Source organism: Arvicanthis niloticus, chromosome 20, assembly GCF_011762505.2.
Source record: "Arvicanthis niloticus isolate mArvNil1 chromosome 20, mArvNil1.pat.X, whole genome shotgun sequence".
NCBI lineage: Eukaryota > Metazoa > Chordata > Mammalia > Rodentia > Muridae > Arvicanthis > Arvicanthis niloticus.
In genome coordinates, this window is record NC_047677.1 from 46,234,731 (window position 1) to 46,251,226 (window position 16,496).

The 16,496-nt window shown below is 49.0% G+C and overlaps 1 protein-coding gene across 2 annotated transcripts in view; it reads right to left on the reverse strand.

Annotated features, from left to right (window-relative positions):
* The window catches only part of Pnpla1 (patatin like domain 1, omega-hydroxyceramide transacylase), a 36,902-nt gene that overhangs the window by 10,509 nt on the left and 9,897 nt on the right, over positions 1 to 16,496 (reverse strand). Inside the window, exons 1-5 of one of the 2 annotated variants that reach the window (XM_076916532.1) lie at positions 11,694 to 11,754; positions 4,575 to 4,807; positions 4,009 to 4,074; positions 2,987 to 3,196; positions 2,102 to 2,162 (exon numbers count right to left, since the gene is read on the reverse strand). In XM_076916532.1, coding sequence (XP_076772647.1) covers positions 2,102 to 2,162; positions 2,987 to 3,196; positions 4,009 to 4,074; positions 4,575 to 4,784 — 547 coding nt within the window. In that variant the 5' untranslated portion in view covers positions 4,785 to 4,807; positions 11,694 to 11,754. Of the gene's footprint in view, positions 1 to 2,101; positions 2,163 to 2,986; positions 3,197 to 4,008; positions 4,075 to 4,574; positions 4,808 to 11,693; positions 11,755 to 16,496 lie in introns of those variants that run through there. The other variant, XM_034524824.2, reaches the window with a different exon arrangement.

Here is a 16,496-nt window from a genome sequence, read left to right on the forward strand (position 1 = left end):
ATCCGGTACCAGGAGAAAAATCCAAGAGGCCTGGCGGGAGCGAGGGAGGGAGGGACTCGTGCTTGTGTGCTAGCGCCACCTGGCGGGCGACCCGAACATCACAAGGAGCACGGGAAGAACCTGGGCTTCCTTCGCAGTGGGACAGGAACCTGAGGGTGTAGTTAGGCTGAGTTGCCTCCAAAATCTAAGTATCAGATTATAAGATCTTCCCAACCTCAAGTTCCTCACAAACACCATCGCCCAGGAAGATCGAGGGCTTCCCAGCTAGCGGTCAAAGGATACTGACCAACCAACACCCTCATTCATCCTCCAGGCTCTGAGAGCTCACGGTAAGTCCCTGACATGTCCACTACCATTGCCCCTCCTTTACAGACACAGAAGCTGAGACCCCAGGAGATTCTTTACTGGCTACCCCAAAGGTGTCAGGAGCTAGGGTACAAACCCTTCTTTACAAAATTGGAACTAAAACTCAGAGAGCAGAAGTGATTTTTTTTTCCCACACAAACACAGCTAAGGGCTGAGGCTGAGAACCCCACTGTCTCCAGAACCCAAGTGGCTCTCAGTCTCTGTCTCTCTGTCTCTCTGTCTGTCTGTCTCCACCATCCTTCCCTCTCCCCATCATTCTCTTTTCCCAAGTCCCTGGATGCCTGGACAGGATTAAGGACCCAGGAGAAAGTAAGGAGAGAGGAAAAAGGAGCTGGGGAAGTCAGGAAGTAAATATATATATATATATGTGTGTGTGTGTGTGTGTGTGTGTGTGTGTGTGTGTGTGTGTGTGTGTGTGTATGTATTCTAGTAAGAAAATATTATTCAACCCTTACGTTTGCCCCAAAATATTTATTTCCCCACAGTATTTTTTTTTAAAGTCACAGAGATATATAGCCATATCAGAATAAGTGATGCTTGGAACTAACTCAAAGGTCAGAAGCTGAGTGTTTTGTATGACTGCGAAAGGATATTATACATCTACTCTGAAGATTTTGTGACCACATGGAGAAAGGCTGGGCCAGCATTCGGTAAGTGCCCTTGGCCCTGAGATTCCCTCCGTCTGAAACCACATTCTAAGTAGTTAACACTAAGTATAGGCAAGTCTTTGATCTCTCTCCATAAAGAGTCATGCCTTCACAGAGTTTGAAATTAGCCTCTGAATTTCTTCTATTTGTCTGATAAAGGAGACGGGTCTGGGTCCCCTTCCCAGACCAAACATAGGATGTTGATCAGTAAATCACTCAAATATAACTAGTCCATCTACTGAGACTGGGTCTGGAGCAGCTCAGGTTGGCTTAGAAGCAGCTACAGAGCCAAGGAGGACCTGGAACGTCCTCTAGCCTTTTCCTGAGTGGTGGCATTATCTCCTGCCTCACCCTTGTCTGACGCGGTGTTGAGGATTGAACCAGGGCTTTGTGCATGCCAGGCAAGCTCTCTATCAGCTGAATGGCAGCTCCAACCTCTTTGATTTTAATTTCATAAATGCGTGTTTAGAAATAGTCTAAGTTGCTCATTGGTCCCCCCACTTGGGAGGCAGAGGCAGGTGGATCTCTGAGTTCAAGGTAAGATTGCTCTACAGAGTGAGTTCTAGGACAACCCCAGGCTATGGCAAAGAAACCCTGTCTCAAAAGACTAAAATATATGATAACTGTGTGTGTACATGTCTGTGTGTGTGTGCATGTGTATGTCTGTGTGTGTGCATGTGTGTATGTGTGTGCACATGTGTGTATGTCTGTGTGTGCATGTCTGTGTATGTGTATGTCTGTGTGTGTGCATGTGTGTATGTCTGTGTGTGTGCCTGTGTGTATGTCTGTGTGTGTGCCTGTGTGTGTGCATGTGTGTGCACATGTGTGTATGTGTGTGTACATGTATGTGTGTGCATGTATGTGTATGCATGTGTGTATGTCTGTGTGTGTGCATGTGTGTATGTCTGTGTGTGTGCAGATAGCTAGATAGATAGCTAGATAGCTAGATAGCTAGATAGATAGATAGATAGATAGATAGATAGATAGAGGCTGCTGGGTCTCTGTCCTTCTTTCTGGCTACAGCCCAGATTTATTTATATTCCCACCTCTGCCACACTCCTTGCCCCTGCCAGGCTCTAGGTACTCACTCAGCCTCCGCAGGTATGAGACAGCGTCATCGTATCCTCGATAGTAGTATTCCTGCAGGATCTGGATGGTGACACGGGAAAATAAATGAGGCTGCAGCCACCAAAAGAGCCAGCATTTCACCATAGCCATTCTATAAGTATACACTACCCGTGTCCATCCTACCCAGGACCATGTGAGCAAGCCCTGGGCTACACCCCCACGTCCCTATCATCTGCCCAGGGAAGCAATTGATAAACCGGTAGGGGTAGGTGCGTCAGCGTGTCGGTCACCTGTCCTCAGAGCATCACCATTCTCTACTGTGGGAGTTAGTGGGATGTTTCTGGGGAACCAGAGACCACACATCTGGGGTATAATGTCAGAGCTTGGTATTTTGGTTCAGATCCCGGCACTACTTTTCATTGGCTGTGTAGCTGTAACCACCCACAGCCTTGTTTCCTCTACCTGTCAAACGGGGATAGTGGCAGTATCTTTGCAGATGATGTGGGGAGGGGTCCACAGAGCTTTCTCTGAGGGGGGCCAAATTGGAAACATTTAGGACTTATTCTGCTGTGGGATTTTGTTTTGGAGAAAGGATGGCATGTAGCCTAGGCTAACCTCCATCTCCCTATGAAGCTAAGGGTGACCTTGAACTCCTGATATTCCTGCCTCTACCTCCCCAGTACTGAAATTACAGTACCCCACTGCCTTCAGTTTGTGTGGTGCTGGGGGATTGAACCCAGGGCTTCATGCACGGTAGGCAAGCATTCTACCAATTGAGCCACATCGTTAGCCCTGCTGGTTTTAGCAATCCTTTAAACATGGCAAAACCCTGGACCCCCTGAGGGGAGAGGCATTAAAGGAGGGTCCCATCTGTTCCGGATCCCACCCCAGGTCCTGACTCTCACCACCAGATCCGGGGGGAACAGCGCATGCGTCATGCGGGTGATATTCTCCAAGGAGAACTGGAAGGAGAAGTTGAACATTCGAAAGTCGTGGAAGATGGCGGGGCAGTCCCTCGGACAGATGTCCTGCTGACTGCTGAAGGTAGAGATGGTGACAGAGTCTGTCCAGAAGGCACAGGGCTGCATGCTTGTGAAGCCACCGTCGATGTATCTCTGCAGGGACGAGAAGAGAGACACTCAGCCAGAGAGACTGTGGCCATGGGAGAGCAGAGCCACCTTTTGCGACCAGTCTTGAGGCTAAGGTCCCCATGATAAATGGTGGATGGTGCCAGCACGGTCACTTGCTGTGTCAATAATGGCCTCAGGACTCACTAATGCTCTGGCCCTGGACTATTCTCCCTCAGAGATCTTGCTGATAAGTGGCCTCTGGGTGAGGTCCCTCCTCTGACTCAAGAGACCAAGCCCCCTTCCACAACCTCACAGTACACCCACCTACAATCCCTTTCCTTTGGAGTCAGGGTGGGGCTTCCGTTGGTTTCCTTACTTATAAACTGAACAAGAGATGACCAGCACATAGGCTCTGTAGCCCAGGAGACCCATAAAATATCTTACATCCCCACTATTCAGACTGTAGCCAGGAGACAGGGTACCCTAAGGCCAGTCAGAGGTGCAGAATCTTGGCTTGCCCAGATCTGTTAAAGCAGAGTCCTCATTATCTCAGGACTCCTCTGAGTTACTCATGGGTACATGAAAACCTGTGATCACTGGCCTGTGATAGCCTCAAAGGTCTCCTCAGTCAGAGTCTCAAGTCCTTGTGTTCTGGGGTCTGTATTCTGCGCATTGACTTCTGGGAGGACCTGCCAAGCCTCGGAGCCTTGACTTGCTGGGTTCAGTTCAGGGTTGGTGAATTTAGAGAGGGACTTGGCCCAACTAGAGAAGGCGTCCTTTAAAAAGCTAGAAATTCTGCATAGTAAATGTTCTTCACCTTAAGGTTCTCCAAGGTCTCAGGTCACCCAGCCACTCACCTCGCCACGGTAAGTTGGGGGGATGAAGCCACAGTAGACAGGAACAAAGCAGCTGCAATACAGGGCCTGGGGAGAGAGGGGGCTGAGATGCTACAGGGCCTGGGGTGGGTGCCAATGACTCCTGACTCCCACCAATTCTTTTTTTTTTTTTTTTTTTTTTGGTTTTTCGAAACAGGGTTTTTCTGTGTAGCCTTGGCTGTCCTGGAACTCACTCGGTAGACCAGGCTGGCCTCGAACTCAGAAATCCATCTGCCTCTGCCTCCCAAGTGCTGGGATTAAAGGCCTGCGACACCACTGCCTGGCGACTCCCACCAATTCTCCATTCCTTAAATTTAAAGTAAGGGTACTGGCCTGGGAAACAGTTTGAAACTCACTTCCCATCCTGATCCCTAGCTGGCGCCTTGGTAATCTACTGGACCACCTAGTAGACTAATCTAGTCTTCTCTTACAGAACTGCTGCGGGCAGAGACTGAGACACGAAGGAAGGGAAGACGGAGGCTGGGGAGTGGGCTGGACTGAGCTGCTCCTGTTCCCCACAGGTGGGGACGCCCCAACCAGTGCCTTACCTCGATGAGCTCTTCCTTGGAGCGATACTCGGAAACCACGACGTTCTCGCCGTCCGTGACTCGGGTAAGGCTCACGTGCAGCTTCCCGGTGGCGAACTTGTAGGAGTCCTCCGGGAGCACGTCGTATAAAAACTGTCGCATCATCTGGACCATCTTGCAGGATGGAGACAGAGGTCCCAGGAAGAACTTCTTCACCTCGGCCAGGCCCATATTTAGCACTCTGAGGTACTCCTCTGTGGAAGGAGCAGAGGGGTGATGCACCCTCGGCAACAGCGCAGGACCATGGGGGAGGGGCCCAGGGCTCAGTGATGTTAACCATTTAACCTAACAGTTCACAGCGAGGAGGCCTCAGAACCAGAAGCAGTGTGTGTGTGTGTGTGTGTGTGTGTGTGTGTGTGTGTGTGTGTGTGTGTGTGTAACAGGACAGAGCCAGACCATAAAGTCCCAGATGACAGCTAGGTGACACCAGCACCTGCATGGGACCCAGGTGTCCTGCTTCTTGACCATCAGAAATTAGCAGTGACTAAAAAGATACTTTTCCCCCTGCAAAACAGCTTCCCCCAGCTTCCTGTTCCCGAACCTGAGGTCCGCCATCAGGCTTTTTTTTTTTTTTTTAGTTTTTTCGAGACAGGGTTTCTCTGTGTAGCCCTGGCTGGCCTGAAACTCACTCTGTAGACCAGGCTGGCCTCGAACTCAGAAATTCGCCTGCCTTTGCCTCCCAAGTGCTGGGATTAAAGGCGTGCGCCACCACCGCCCGGCTCCAGGCTGTTTATGAGGGTCCTATGTGAAATTCCTACACAAACACAGATGTGTTTGGAAGTCTTTTACCAAGGACAAGGGCACTTGCTTGAAGGGCACTTAGTCTGGCACCCTTGACAGACTTCACCCTTATTTCGTAGCCAAGGATGGTCTTGAACTCTCAATTCTAGGGTCTCCTCCCCAGGAGTGACACCATGCTTGGTTTATGCTGTGCCAAGGAAACAACCAGGGCTGCATGGATGCTGGGAAGAACTCTGCCAACTTAGCTGTAAACCCTGCTCTCATAACCTGATTTTTACATTTTATTTTTATTCGTGTGTACGTATGTACACATGTGCGTGTGTGCCCACAGAAGTTAGACAGGGTTGTAGGATCTCTCCCACCCCAGCTGCAGTTAAAGGCAGCCGGGAGCGGTATGACATGGCCAGTGGGAAATGAACTTAAATCCTCTGCAAGAACAGCAGATGCCCTTAACGACTAAGTCACCTCTCCAGTCCCACAAATACTGTCTTCCCTTGGTGTCAGGGATTGAACTCGGGGCTTTGCATAGGTTTGCATAAGTTCGGTGCTTGACCACTGAACTACACAGCCAGTCCTTAAACAGCTATCTCATTTGGAAAAATTTGTTTAAAGTTAGCATCATGCATATGTAACAGGGACTTGTGTAGTCATGAGCGCTCTGCCCGTGGGAGGCAGGGGAGCGGAGATTGCATAAGCACCTCTGTCAGAGAGCTTATCAACCAGATCCCTGGGTGGGTGGGGAGGGCTGAGTCTTTCCAGCCTGGAGATTCAGGCTGGCATTCTAGCGCCTGGCAATCAATCCATGGCAGACACACAGAGAAGGTGACTGATTTGCCCAAACTCACACACAACAATTTAGAGACAAAAGGCTACCTTATTCCTATTGGATTTTATAGTTCACAGATTATATGTTACTGGTCTAATCCTAGAGGCTACTAGTGCTGGAGTACTGTTGGACAGATAGGGAAACTGAGGCAGTGACGAGTGTCTAGCCTGAGGTCACACGGTCAGGCAATGCAGGTTTGCTGTCATTTTGTTCTGACTCCAAGCCATCCCTCACCCACACCCAGATCACAGCTGCATTACACGGTAGGGGTCCCAGACTTTGCTGTGAACATGGATTGTTCATACTCCTTCCTGGGATTTGGAAGTTTGGCAATGTTAGCCTTACCATGTGTAGGCATGAGCAAGCAGCATCCTCCCTCTGGGGAGGGTGGTGAGAAGCTGGCAGGTTAGACAACAACCTGGCAAGGGGCCCGCCAAGGTCTCAGGTCATCCAGAAGACAGATTAGAACAGAGGCAGGCACGAGCTTCTGGGAATTGGTTTCTTGTAAGGTAGGCTGGCCGAAGACTCACTACATAGCCAAGAACGACCTTGAACTCCTGACTCCCCCTTCAGCCAGTTTCCTAGTCCTGGGTTGACAGATGTCTACCATCAGATGAGATGTTTGAGAACCTTATTGTTTATGTACACACATCACGACACAAGCTATGCGTGTCGCCATGCCTTTGCTGATTCCCACAGAGGTCACAGGGGTGATGGACGCCCTGGAACTGGAGTTACAGGTGGTTGTGAGCCGTCAAGTGGGTTCTGGGGATCCATCTAGATCAACTGGAAGATCAGCCAGTACTGAGCAGTTTCTCCAGCCTGCACCTGCTTTGTTTTTTGTTTGTTTGTTTTTTTTAATTTTTAACAGGTTACCTAAGGTCACTGACTGCTTTCAGCCCTGCTTCAAGCTTGTTCTACTAGTTCTAGAGAATCACTGGCGGTGCCTGGGGAGGATGCAGAAACGTGTCTTTCTGTCACAGGAAGCACACCCACTCATGTGTGAGAAACACCAAACAAATCTGATACAAGCAGGCATGGAGGCACAAGTCTACTGCAGCCCCAGGTCTTGGGGCGTAGACACAGGAGGATCAGGAGTTGGAGGATAGCCTGAGCTACATAGACCCTGCCTTAAAAACAAGACAGAAATGCAAAGAAACAAAAGGAACAAAAAGTCAGAATTGCCCTCTATTCAGAAATTAATGTCTGGCCAGCTTCCTCCTCCTCTTCTTCCTCTTCCTCCTCCTCCTTTTTAAAAATGTAGTGTGTGTGTGTGTGTGTGTGTGTGTGTGTGTGTGCTCTATCTACATGTACACCTATATGCCAGAATAGAACAATAGAACATCAGATGCCATTAGAGATGGTTGTGAGCCACCATATGGTTGCTGGGAATTGAACTCAGGACCTCTGGAAGAGCAGTCAGTGCTCTTAACTGCTGAGCCATCTCACCAGCTCCTACATGCAGTTAATCTGATCTACAAAGCAAATTCCAATACAACCAGGGCTACACAACAAAACCTTATCTTGAAACACGAAGATGGTGGAGGAGGTGGTGGTGGAGGAGGAGGAGGAGGAGGAGGAGGAGGAGAAGGAGAAGACCTTTGAAGAAGACTGAGCCTGTGAGATGGCTCAGTGGGTAAAGTCTCTTGCTTCCAAGCCTGGTAACCCACAAGCTAGAGGAGAACTGGACTCTACAGGTTGTTCTCTGACCTCCACTGGTGTAGGAGGAGCTAAGGTGGGAGGGGTAAGGAGAGGAAGAGGAGGAGTAAGGAGAGGAGGAGAAGGAAGAGGAGGAGCTAGGGAGAGAAGGAGAAGGAGAGAGGGGGACATGAAGGCTGATGTTCGCTTGTCTGTAGCAGTCAAAGGTAGTTGGTATATCTAGGTTGAGTATTGGGTTACACCTCTGATTGTATGGGCATCTTGTTATTGATCATTACTAAATATATAAGCCTTATATAATCTAAGCATTAGAGTCTCATTTGTACCGAGCCTGTGTGGCTGGCGGGATGGTCTGGGCAATGCCCAGCCTTGTAGAGACAGTGTGGGAGATTGGTAGAGCCATCTCCCACGCTGGCGTCTTATGGGTGGCAGGGCTGGTGTTTCTGGCTGGCCGTTTCTAGCTGTGGTGTGCACGTGGCCTCTGGCCACGCAACATGGTGGCTAAGCTAGGCAGAGCTGCGCAGCTTAGATAGTCAGCTTCTCAGGCACTGTTTTTTGAATAATTACTACAACACACTGGGGCATGTATACACAACAACAAATACACCATACTAGCTACTCCTCTGTTATCGTGATAAAAGACTAGGACCAAGCAACACGTGGGAGGATTTGCTTGCTTCAAGTAAAGAGATAAGAGTCTGCCATGATGTGGGAACATGGAAGCAAGCAACAGACATGGCAGCCAGAGCAGACACTGAGGGCTCACAGTAGGATCCCAATCAGAGAACTAATTGGGAATGGCTGAATCTTTTGAAACCTCAAGGTTTCAGTGACACACCTCCTCCAGCAAGACTCTGCCTCTTGAACCTACACAAAGACTTCAACCAACCTGGGACACACATTCAACCTCCTGAGCCTTTGGGGACATTTTCATTCAAACTACCACATGTGCATGCATGCACACATACATACATGCACGCAACACACACATACATACAAGCAAGCATGCAGGCATGCACACACTCAAGTGCACACATAATTTTAAAGACTAGTCTGCCAGAGGACTGGAGAGATGGCTCAGTGGTTAAGAGCACTGACTGCTCTTCCAGAGAATAGGTTCGATTCCCAACACTCAGCAATCTATAACTCCAGTTCCAGGGCATCTACCGCCGTCTTCTGACCTCTGTGAGTACTGCATGCACTTGGTGCAAAGACATACATTGCAGGCAAACACTCATAAGCATAAGACACAAATAGACGAACTAAAATACACATATCTCAGAAGAAACAATCCATGCTAAATTCTCTGCCCATGTCCTGGACTATTCTCTTTAGGACAAACTGTTAGAAGTGGGCATGGGAGGTCAAAGGTCTGCATGAGTCAAGCCTCCAGTGCTTCCTTTAGCTTTAGAACAGGATTCATTCCCAGTCGATAGGGAGGGGAGTGACAGGGATGAACAGTAGCAGAGAGAATGGAAATAGTACTGACATTTGCAGGGTCCTTGCATCTGAGAATGGTTCAGTCGGGAAATCAGCTGTGTACCACGCAGACACACACACAGCCAGAGGGAGGCGGACTGGTTTCTCTCAGCCTGGGGGTGTTTGGCTTAAAATTCTTCCTTGATGCTTAAAACAGGCACAAACTAAAAGGTCGTCTGTCTCCCTGCATCTTCTTGCTTCCCTTCTGGTTTCTGTGTGTGTCCATCCTTGGGGTCACTCATTGTCTCTCCCTCCTCCCTCTCTCACTGTCTCTCCCTCCTCCCTCTCTCACTGTCTCTTCCTCCTCCCTTACTGTCTCTCCCTCCTCCCTCACTGTCTCTCCCTCCTCCCTCGATGTCTCTCCCCACCTCTGTCTCTCCCTCCTCCCTCTCAGTCTCTCCGTCCTCCCTCATTGTCTCTCCCTCCCTCATTGTCTCTCCCTCCCTGTCTCTCCTTCCTCCCTCACTGTCTCTCCCTCCTCCCTCACTGTCTCTCTCTCCTTCCTCACTGTCTCTCTCTCCTCCCTGTCTCTCTCTCCTCCCTCACTGTCTCTCCTTCCTCCCTCAATCTCTCCTTCCCTCATTGTCTCTCCCTCCTCCCTCACTGTCTCGCCCTCTTCCCTCGATGTCTCTCCCTCCTCCCAGCTTCTTTGGTGATAGGGAGGAGAGATGGATAAGTAACCAGGTCAAACAAATGTCCTTTGGTGGAGTCAACCTTTAGCAGTTGTGATGGTTCAGGCAGTCATCCTCTCTCTGGAGACAGAGGCAGGAGGGTTGCTTCAAGTTCAAACTGAATCTGGTCTATGTCACAGGATATTTGTTCACACTGTGAACCCTGAGATTCCATTGTTTACTGAAGAAAAAACCTGATTCTAGTTGTGGTGTATGCTCTTAGCACACACCTTTAATCCCTCTGGGTAGAAATACCTTAGTACACACCTTTAACCCCAAACAATGAAGGTAAAGTTAGTGTGTAGAAGGAAGCATCCATGTTTGAAAGTGATGTCTAATTGAGTGGCAGACAAAGTGACGAATCAGAGAAAGATTTGACAGAATAGGATCTGCCCAACTCTGACAAGAACAGAAGAAAAGAGAGGTTATTTAAGAGAATAGAGAAAAGAAAAAGAAGCAGTTTTACTGGAAGAGTTTTACACAGATGGTTGCAGAGAGAGAACAAGCTAGACACAGGTGAAGACAGAATGCCCCAGAGAATGAGAAGGAGCCAGAAGATTAGAACAGATTGTCAAAGTTAGTATGAGGCCAAGCAGAGCCAATTCAGTGAGAAGCCGAGAATAAGAAGCCAGATTGAATCAGTCAGCTTGGAGAGGCATTTGAGCCAGAACAGCTGAGTCGAATCAGCTGGCCAGAGCTCAGAAAGAGCTAGAAAGGGTGAGCTTATTCATCAGCGGGTACTAGAGGTTGAAAACATTCTAGGCTTAGATTAGATCGTATGGAGGCTAAAAGCTTCCAGGACTAGGCCTAGGTTAGCGGACTGACGTAATATGACAATTACATCAGATGAGTAAAAGTTACTTTACAGGTCTACATAGAGAGTTCTCCAGCCATGCTCACATGGAAGACCCTGCCTCAGAGAGAGGAGAGGGAGGGAGGGAGGGAGGGAGGGAGAGAGAGAGAGAGAGAGAGAGAGAGAGAGAGAGAGAGAGAGAGAGAGAGAGCCAAACATGACCATGGCTGGGTTTGGAGCCTTCACTTCTTTACATGTCTGTCATTTTCTAGCACTTTCTCCCGTTCAAAGGCCTCTGTGGTGGTTACTATCATCAACTGATCTAGAGTCACCTCGGAGACAAACCTTGGGCATATGCATCAGGGAAATTTTAGACAGAGTTCACTGAAGAGAATACCCAGTCTGAAAGTGGGCAGCACCATTGCCTGGGCCGGGGTCCTGAACTGCCTAAGAGGGAGAAAGGGAGCTGGGTACCACCCTTGATCTCTCCTGAGTCCTCACAAGCTGTCACAAGCTCCCACCGGTGTGACATCCCTATGGCAATGGATGGCACCCTCAAACTGAGCCAAAATAAAGCTTTCTTCCTATGTATTTTTGTCAAATGGTTTTGTCACTACAAGTAGTGATAATTTCCAGGCTGCCAGGCTCCCTCGGTGATGGTTTCTACACCAACATGGGGTTTGAAATTAGTATCTTGGGCTCAGTGTGTCCTGGTCAGGAAACCCCAGGCTAGTTGCCCCAACCCAGTCCCCACCAGCTGCTTCTACTACAGGTGGCTGTTCTCATGTATGTGTCTGTGTGTCTGTGTCTGTCTGTGAGGCCTCCCCTCTCTCCTTGATAACCCATCAGGATGCTGTATCTGCAAAGGCCCTTCAGGAACCTTCCAGAAAGACTGGGAATCCTTCTCTTACCAAGTCAGTCTCTAGGATAGCAGTGGGTGCTTGTGCTTGTCCAGGGAACATTGACGCTTGACTCTTCAGTGAAAGCCTGGCCGTCAGGTGAGGTCACACACAGATAGAGAACACATTCAATTATGGTATATGGCCTCCTATATCCCAGGCTAGCCTCAAACTTACTATACTGCCAAGAATGACCATCAAACACCCCGACCCCCAGCCTCCTCCCTGTATCTCCCCAGCAGTGAGATTGCCGGAAGGGAAGTCTGTAACCAGTAAGAATCAATTGTATTGACTAGTGTGGCCAACTCAGGCTTCAAAAGCCTCTGGTGTAAGGAGTTTAGCAGGAAGATGAGGAGTCTGTTGGGGCAGTGTGAAGGAAGAAACAATGACTTCCAGCTACTCGGGGAGTTTCATCGTCTCTAACCACAGATCTGTGCTGCAAAGCCAGGCAGATTTGCTTCCAATCCCAGGGTCACACAAGCCATCTGGGGCAGCACTGGCTACTTAGGTATGTTCATTCAATTCCACCATCTATAAAATAAGGAGAGTCCAGTGCGGTGACTCAGCAGGTAAAGGCACTCACCAGGGAGCCTGGGTTCTATCCCTGGGAACCACGGGGTGGAGAGAGTTAATTCACACAAGTTGTTCTCTGACCTCCACAAAGCACATATATGCTGTCTGTGTGCCCATGACCAAATGTGCCCGCACGCACACACAATTTTAAAAAATAGAAAGTTGGAGATACACACACACAGGAACATGGTTTCTTTGTGTAGCCCTGGCTATCCTGGAACTCACTTTGTAGACCAGGCTAGACTTAAACTCAGAGATCTGCCTGCTTCTGCCATCCAAGTGGGGATTAAAGGCAAGCGGGCACCACCATGCCCAGCAGTTACATGTTTTTAATATGGGTAAAGATATCTTCTTTGGGACTGAGGATTTGTCCAGGTGGTAGAAGGCTTTCTCAGCATGCACAAAGCCTTAGTCCACCTCCATCAGTGCATAAGCTGGACTTGGTGTGTACCTGCAACCCCAGCACTGTGGAGGTGGAGGCAGGAGGATCAGGAGTTCAAGGTTACCCTCTGCTACAGAGCAAGTTAGAGGCTAGCCTGAGCTACATAAGACCCTGTCTCACAAAAACCAACCACCAAAAGAGAATACCTCCTTTATTGAGTTATGAGACAGTGTGTAAGCTATATGCAGTGAGTGCATATAGTATGCACTCAATCTTGGTCATGCCTGTAAACATCCATGTGACATAAAGCGTCCACCGAACAAGGCAGCAATCTTTCCCTGCATCCTCTTCAAGATGTGTCAAAGTAAGGGGCTAGAGAGATGCCTCAGTGCTTCAGAGTACCGGCTATTCCTTCAGTGGACCCAGATTTGATATCCAGCACCCAGATGATGGCTCACAACCATCTTCAACTCCAGTTCTGGGGGATCTGACACCCTTTTCTGGCCTTCATGAGCACATCAGACATGTGGCACACAGACAGACATGCAGACAAAGCACCCACACACATGAAAATAAATACATTTAAAACAAGACACAAAATACATGGACATAGTAAAAACACGACTAAGAAGGTGGACCCGCGGTCTCAGGAGTTACAGAGCCAATCTGGCAACATGCCTCTTCAAAGAGAGATGGCTGGAGGTTGAGTTGGAAAAAAAAATCAGGGACTAGAAGAATCACCAAAGGGGAATAAAAGAGATAATTGGATGCCTGTGTATGTTATTTAATTAAATTGGAAATATTTACCCCTTTCCCAAGAGCAAAGAGGTCTTACTAATCCTTAGTATTCAATATAGCATCTGGAGTCCAGGCAGATGCTTAATTAGCTGAATGCATACACAGATAATGATGAATAAATTAGTGAGCTCCAGAAATCAAAAGGGGACACTGAGGCCCAAGGAGACAAATAGTTATTCAAGATGACTCAGAGTTAAAGCAGATGCCCGTCTTCCCTTCCCCCACACAGGGCACTGCAGGCCGACCCTGCAAATGACTGGATCCTGTTCTTGGATGTGCAAGAATTAGGCCTGCTGTGTGGGATGCCTCTGGGAAGGAGGATGGGGCTGCACGCACATGCACATACACACTCACCTAGTCTCAGTAGACTGGTAACCTAGCAACAGCCTCCAGCTTAGCCAATCACAGTTGGCCAGCCATCTCTCCCTTGACTGCTCAGGGGAAGCTGAGTTGAGGTGGCTTCTGGGAGGCAGGAGTGAGCAGATTCCCAGGGAAGCTTGGGATTCTGCAAGGCTCAGAATCCCTGGAGGCACCTGCAAGCCTTAAGCTCCCGACTGGCTCCAAATCGCAGGCTGGAATCCCAGCTGTGTTTTCCCGTGGGTCTGTCTTGACTACCTAACCACATTCTAATAATAACTGTTATTATTTTCTTAATGAAAGTAGTTCACCCAAACAGGCTTTCCCACTTGGAGTCTGTTTATCTTCAAGTGACAGTCAGACTCTAAGGGCAGTAATCCTGGTTTATGTACCACACACTGCAGAGGCATCCATAAAAGCATTTGGCCTTAACGATTGCGGAAGGTCCGTTGGGGACCCTCTGGTACGGCCAGTTTTCAGCCAGAGAAGGCTTTGTGCCAGGCAATCTAAAGTGAAAATTGATATATAAAATGACTAAACACAAGCTGTTAAGGAATGAAACTGAATGGAGGTTGAACCCTGTGTGACTGCCTGGCCCCATCTTACACAGGAAACACCCCCTCCCCCCCAAAAAAAAATTCCTGGAAGTGAATAGTTCTGAGAGTCTAGGTCAAGAATACTAGACCAGATGCAGGGAGGGTTGATCAAGGGGTTAAAAATGCTTGCCAGGAATACACGAGATTCAAGTTTGGTCCTCAGAACCCATGCAAAAGTTGTGCTCTTGTAACCCCAGTGCTAGGGACGGGGAGCCATCTAGATCCGTGCGGTTCACTGACCAGTCTAGCCTAACTGGAAAGCCCCAGTCCCCTGTGAGATGATAAAAAAACAAACAACACATGTGGGTGGCTCCTGAAGGAAGACATCTGAGGTTGATTCCTGACCCCAGGTGCACACAAAGGCATGTGCACCTGTACATATATGCACTAACAGGCAGCCCCTCACATACCAGACCAGCCCTTGTTTGTCTGCTTTTGCAGGTAGAAATTCCAGACCAGGATAAAGCTGAAGGTGAGTAGATGTGTGGATGGTTAAGTGGGGTGGTGGTTGGATGGGTAAGGTTGTGGGTGGTTGGATGGGTAAGGTTGTGGGTGGGTAGATGGGTGGATGGATGAATAAGGTTATAAGTGGGTGGGTGGGTAGATGGGTAAATGAGTAAGGTTGTGGGTGGGTGGGTGGATGGATGGATGGGTAAGGTTGTGGGTGGGTGGGTGGATGGATGAATAAGGTTATAAGTGGGTGGGTGGGTGGATGGGTAAATGAGTAAGGTTGTGGGTGGGTGGGTGGATGGATGGATGGGTAAGGTTGTGGGTGGGTGGGTGGATGGGTGTATGGATGGGTAAGATTGTGGGTGGGTGGATGGATGGATGGATGGATGGATGGATGGATGGATGAGTAGATGGATGGGTAAGGTTGTGGGTGGAAGGGTGGGTAGATGGGTAAGGTTGTGGGTGGGTAGATGGGTGGATGGATGGGTAAGGTTGTGGGTGGGTGGGTGGGTGGGTGGATGGATGGGTAAGATTGTGGGTGGGTGGATGGGTGGATAGGTAGATGAGTGAGATTGTGGGTGGGTGGATGAATGGATGGATGGATGGGTAGATGGATGGGTAAGGTTGTGTGTGTGTGTGTGTGTGGGTGGGTGGGTGGGTGGATGGATGGGTAAGATTGTGGGTGGGTGGATGGGTGGATAGGTAGATGAGTGAGATTGTGGGTGGGTGGATGAATGGATGGATGGATGGGTAGATGGATGGGTAAGGTTGTGGGTGGGTGGATGGGTGGATAAGTGGGTGGGAAGGTTCATACATGAATGGACACACACTCTAAATCATACACCCTATGTTAGCAGAAATATGTTATTAGCAGCACGCACATATGTATACATGGAATTTTTAAAGAGCCCTAGAATTTAATAAAAACCTTACACTGAACTATGGTATGGTGGTTCACACCTGTAACCCCCTAAGAAACTGATACAACAAGATTGCCATGAGTTAGAGGGCAGCCTGGGCTACCTAGTGATTTCTAGGCCAGCCTAGGCTACATAGTGAGATTCCCATCCCCAAAACAACCAAATGAAACTCCAATAGGCTTATGTCAGTTGCCGTGGGAATGGGCTCATAGCCTGGATTTCCAGCCATCTGACACAGACCCCTTTGGACATTATAGTTCTGGGTGTTTCCCCACCCCTGTGCACCTCTCCCCAAGATTCCAGGCACATTCTCCTGACATTCACCTGTGAAAGATGGAGGACTCTTACGGATCATGCTGAACTAACACAGAGGGAATGAGTATGTCTAGAAAGTTCTCTGGAGACTCAATACCTCAGGGCCATCAGTTCCCCCACCCCCACCCCCCCACCCCGCCCTTCTTTCTCTGTCGTCTTTGGAGATTGTGGTCCAAGGTAGAAATCTACCCTGGCCCCATCCACATTCTTTGGCATGAGTGAGACACCCTCAGGTGAAGCCAGAACTGTGGATACCTCTCCCATGTTGGGTTGTGTGTGTGGCAGGGCACCCCTTCAGCCATGAGTCTCTCCAGTTGGATACCTTGGCAGAGCAAGACCAGGCCTCCTGCCCACCATGGTTCCACCCCCACTCTCAACCATGATACGTAGTCATTTCTGCTGATGGTAGGAGAGCCCTGGCTGC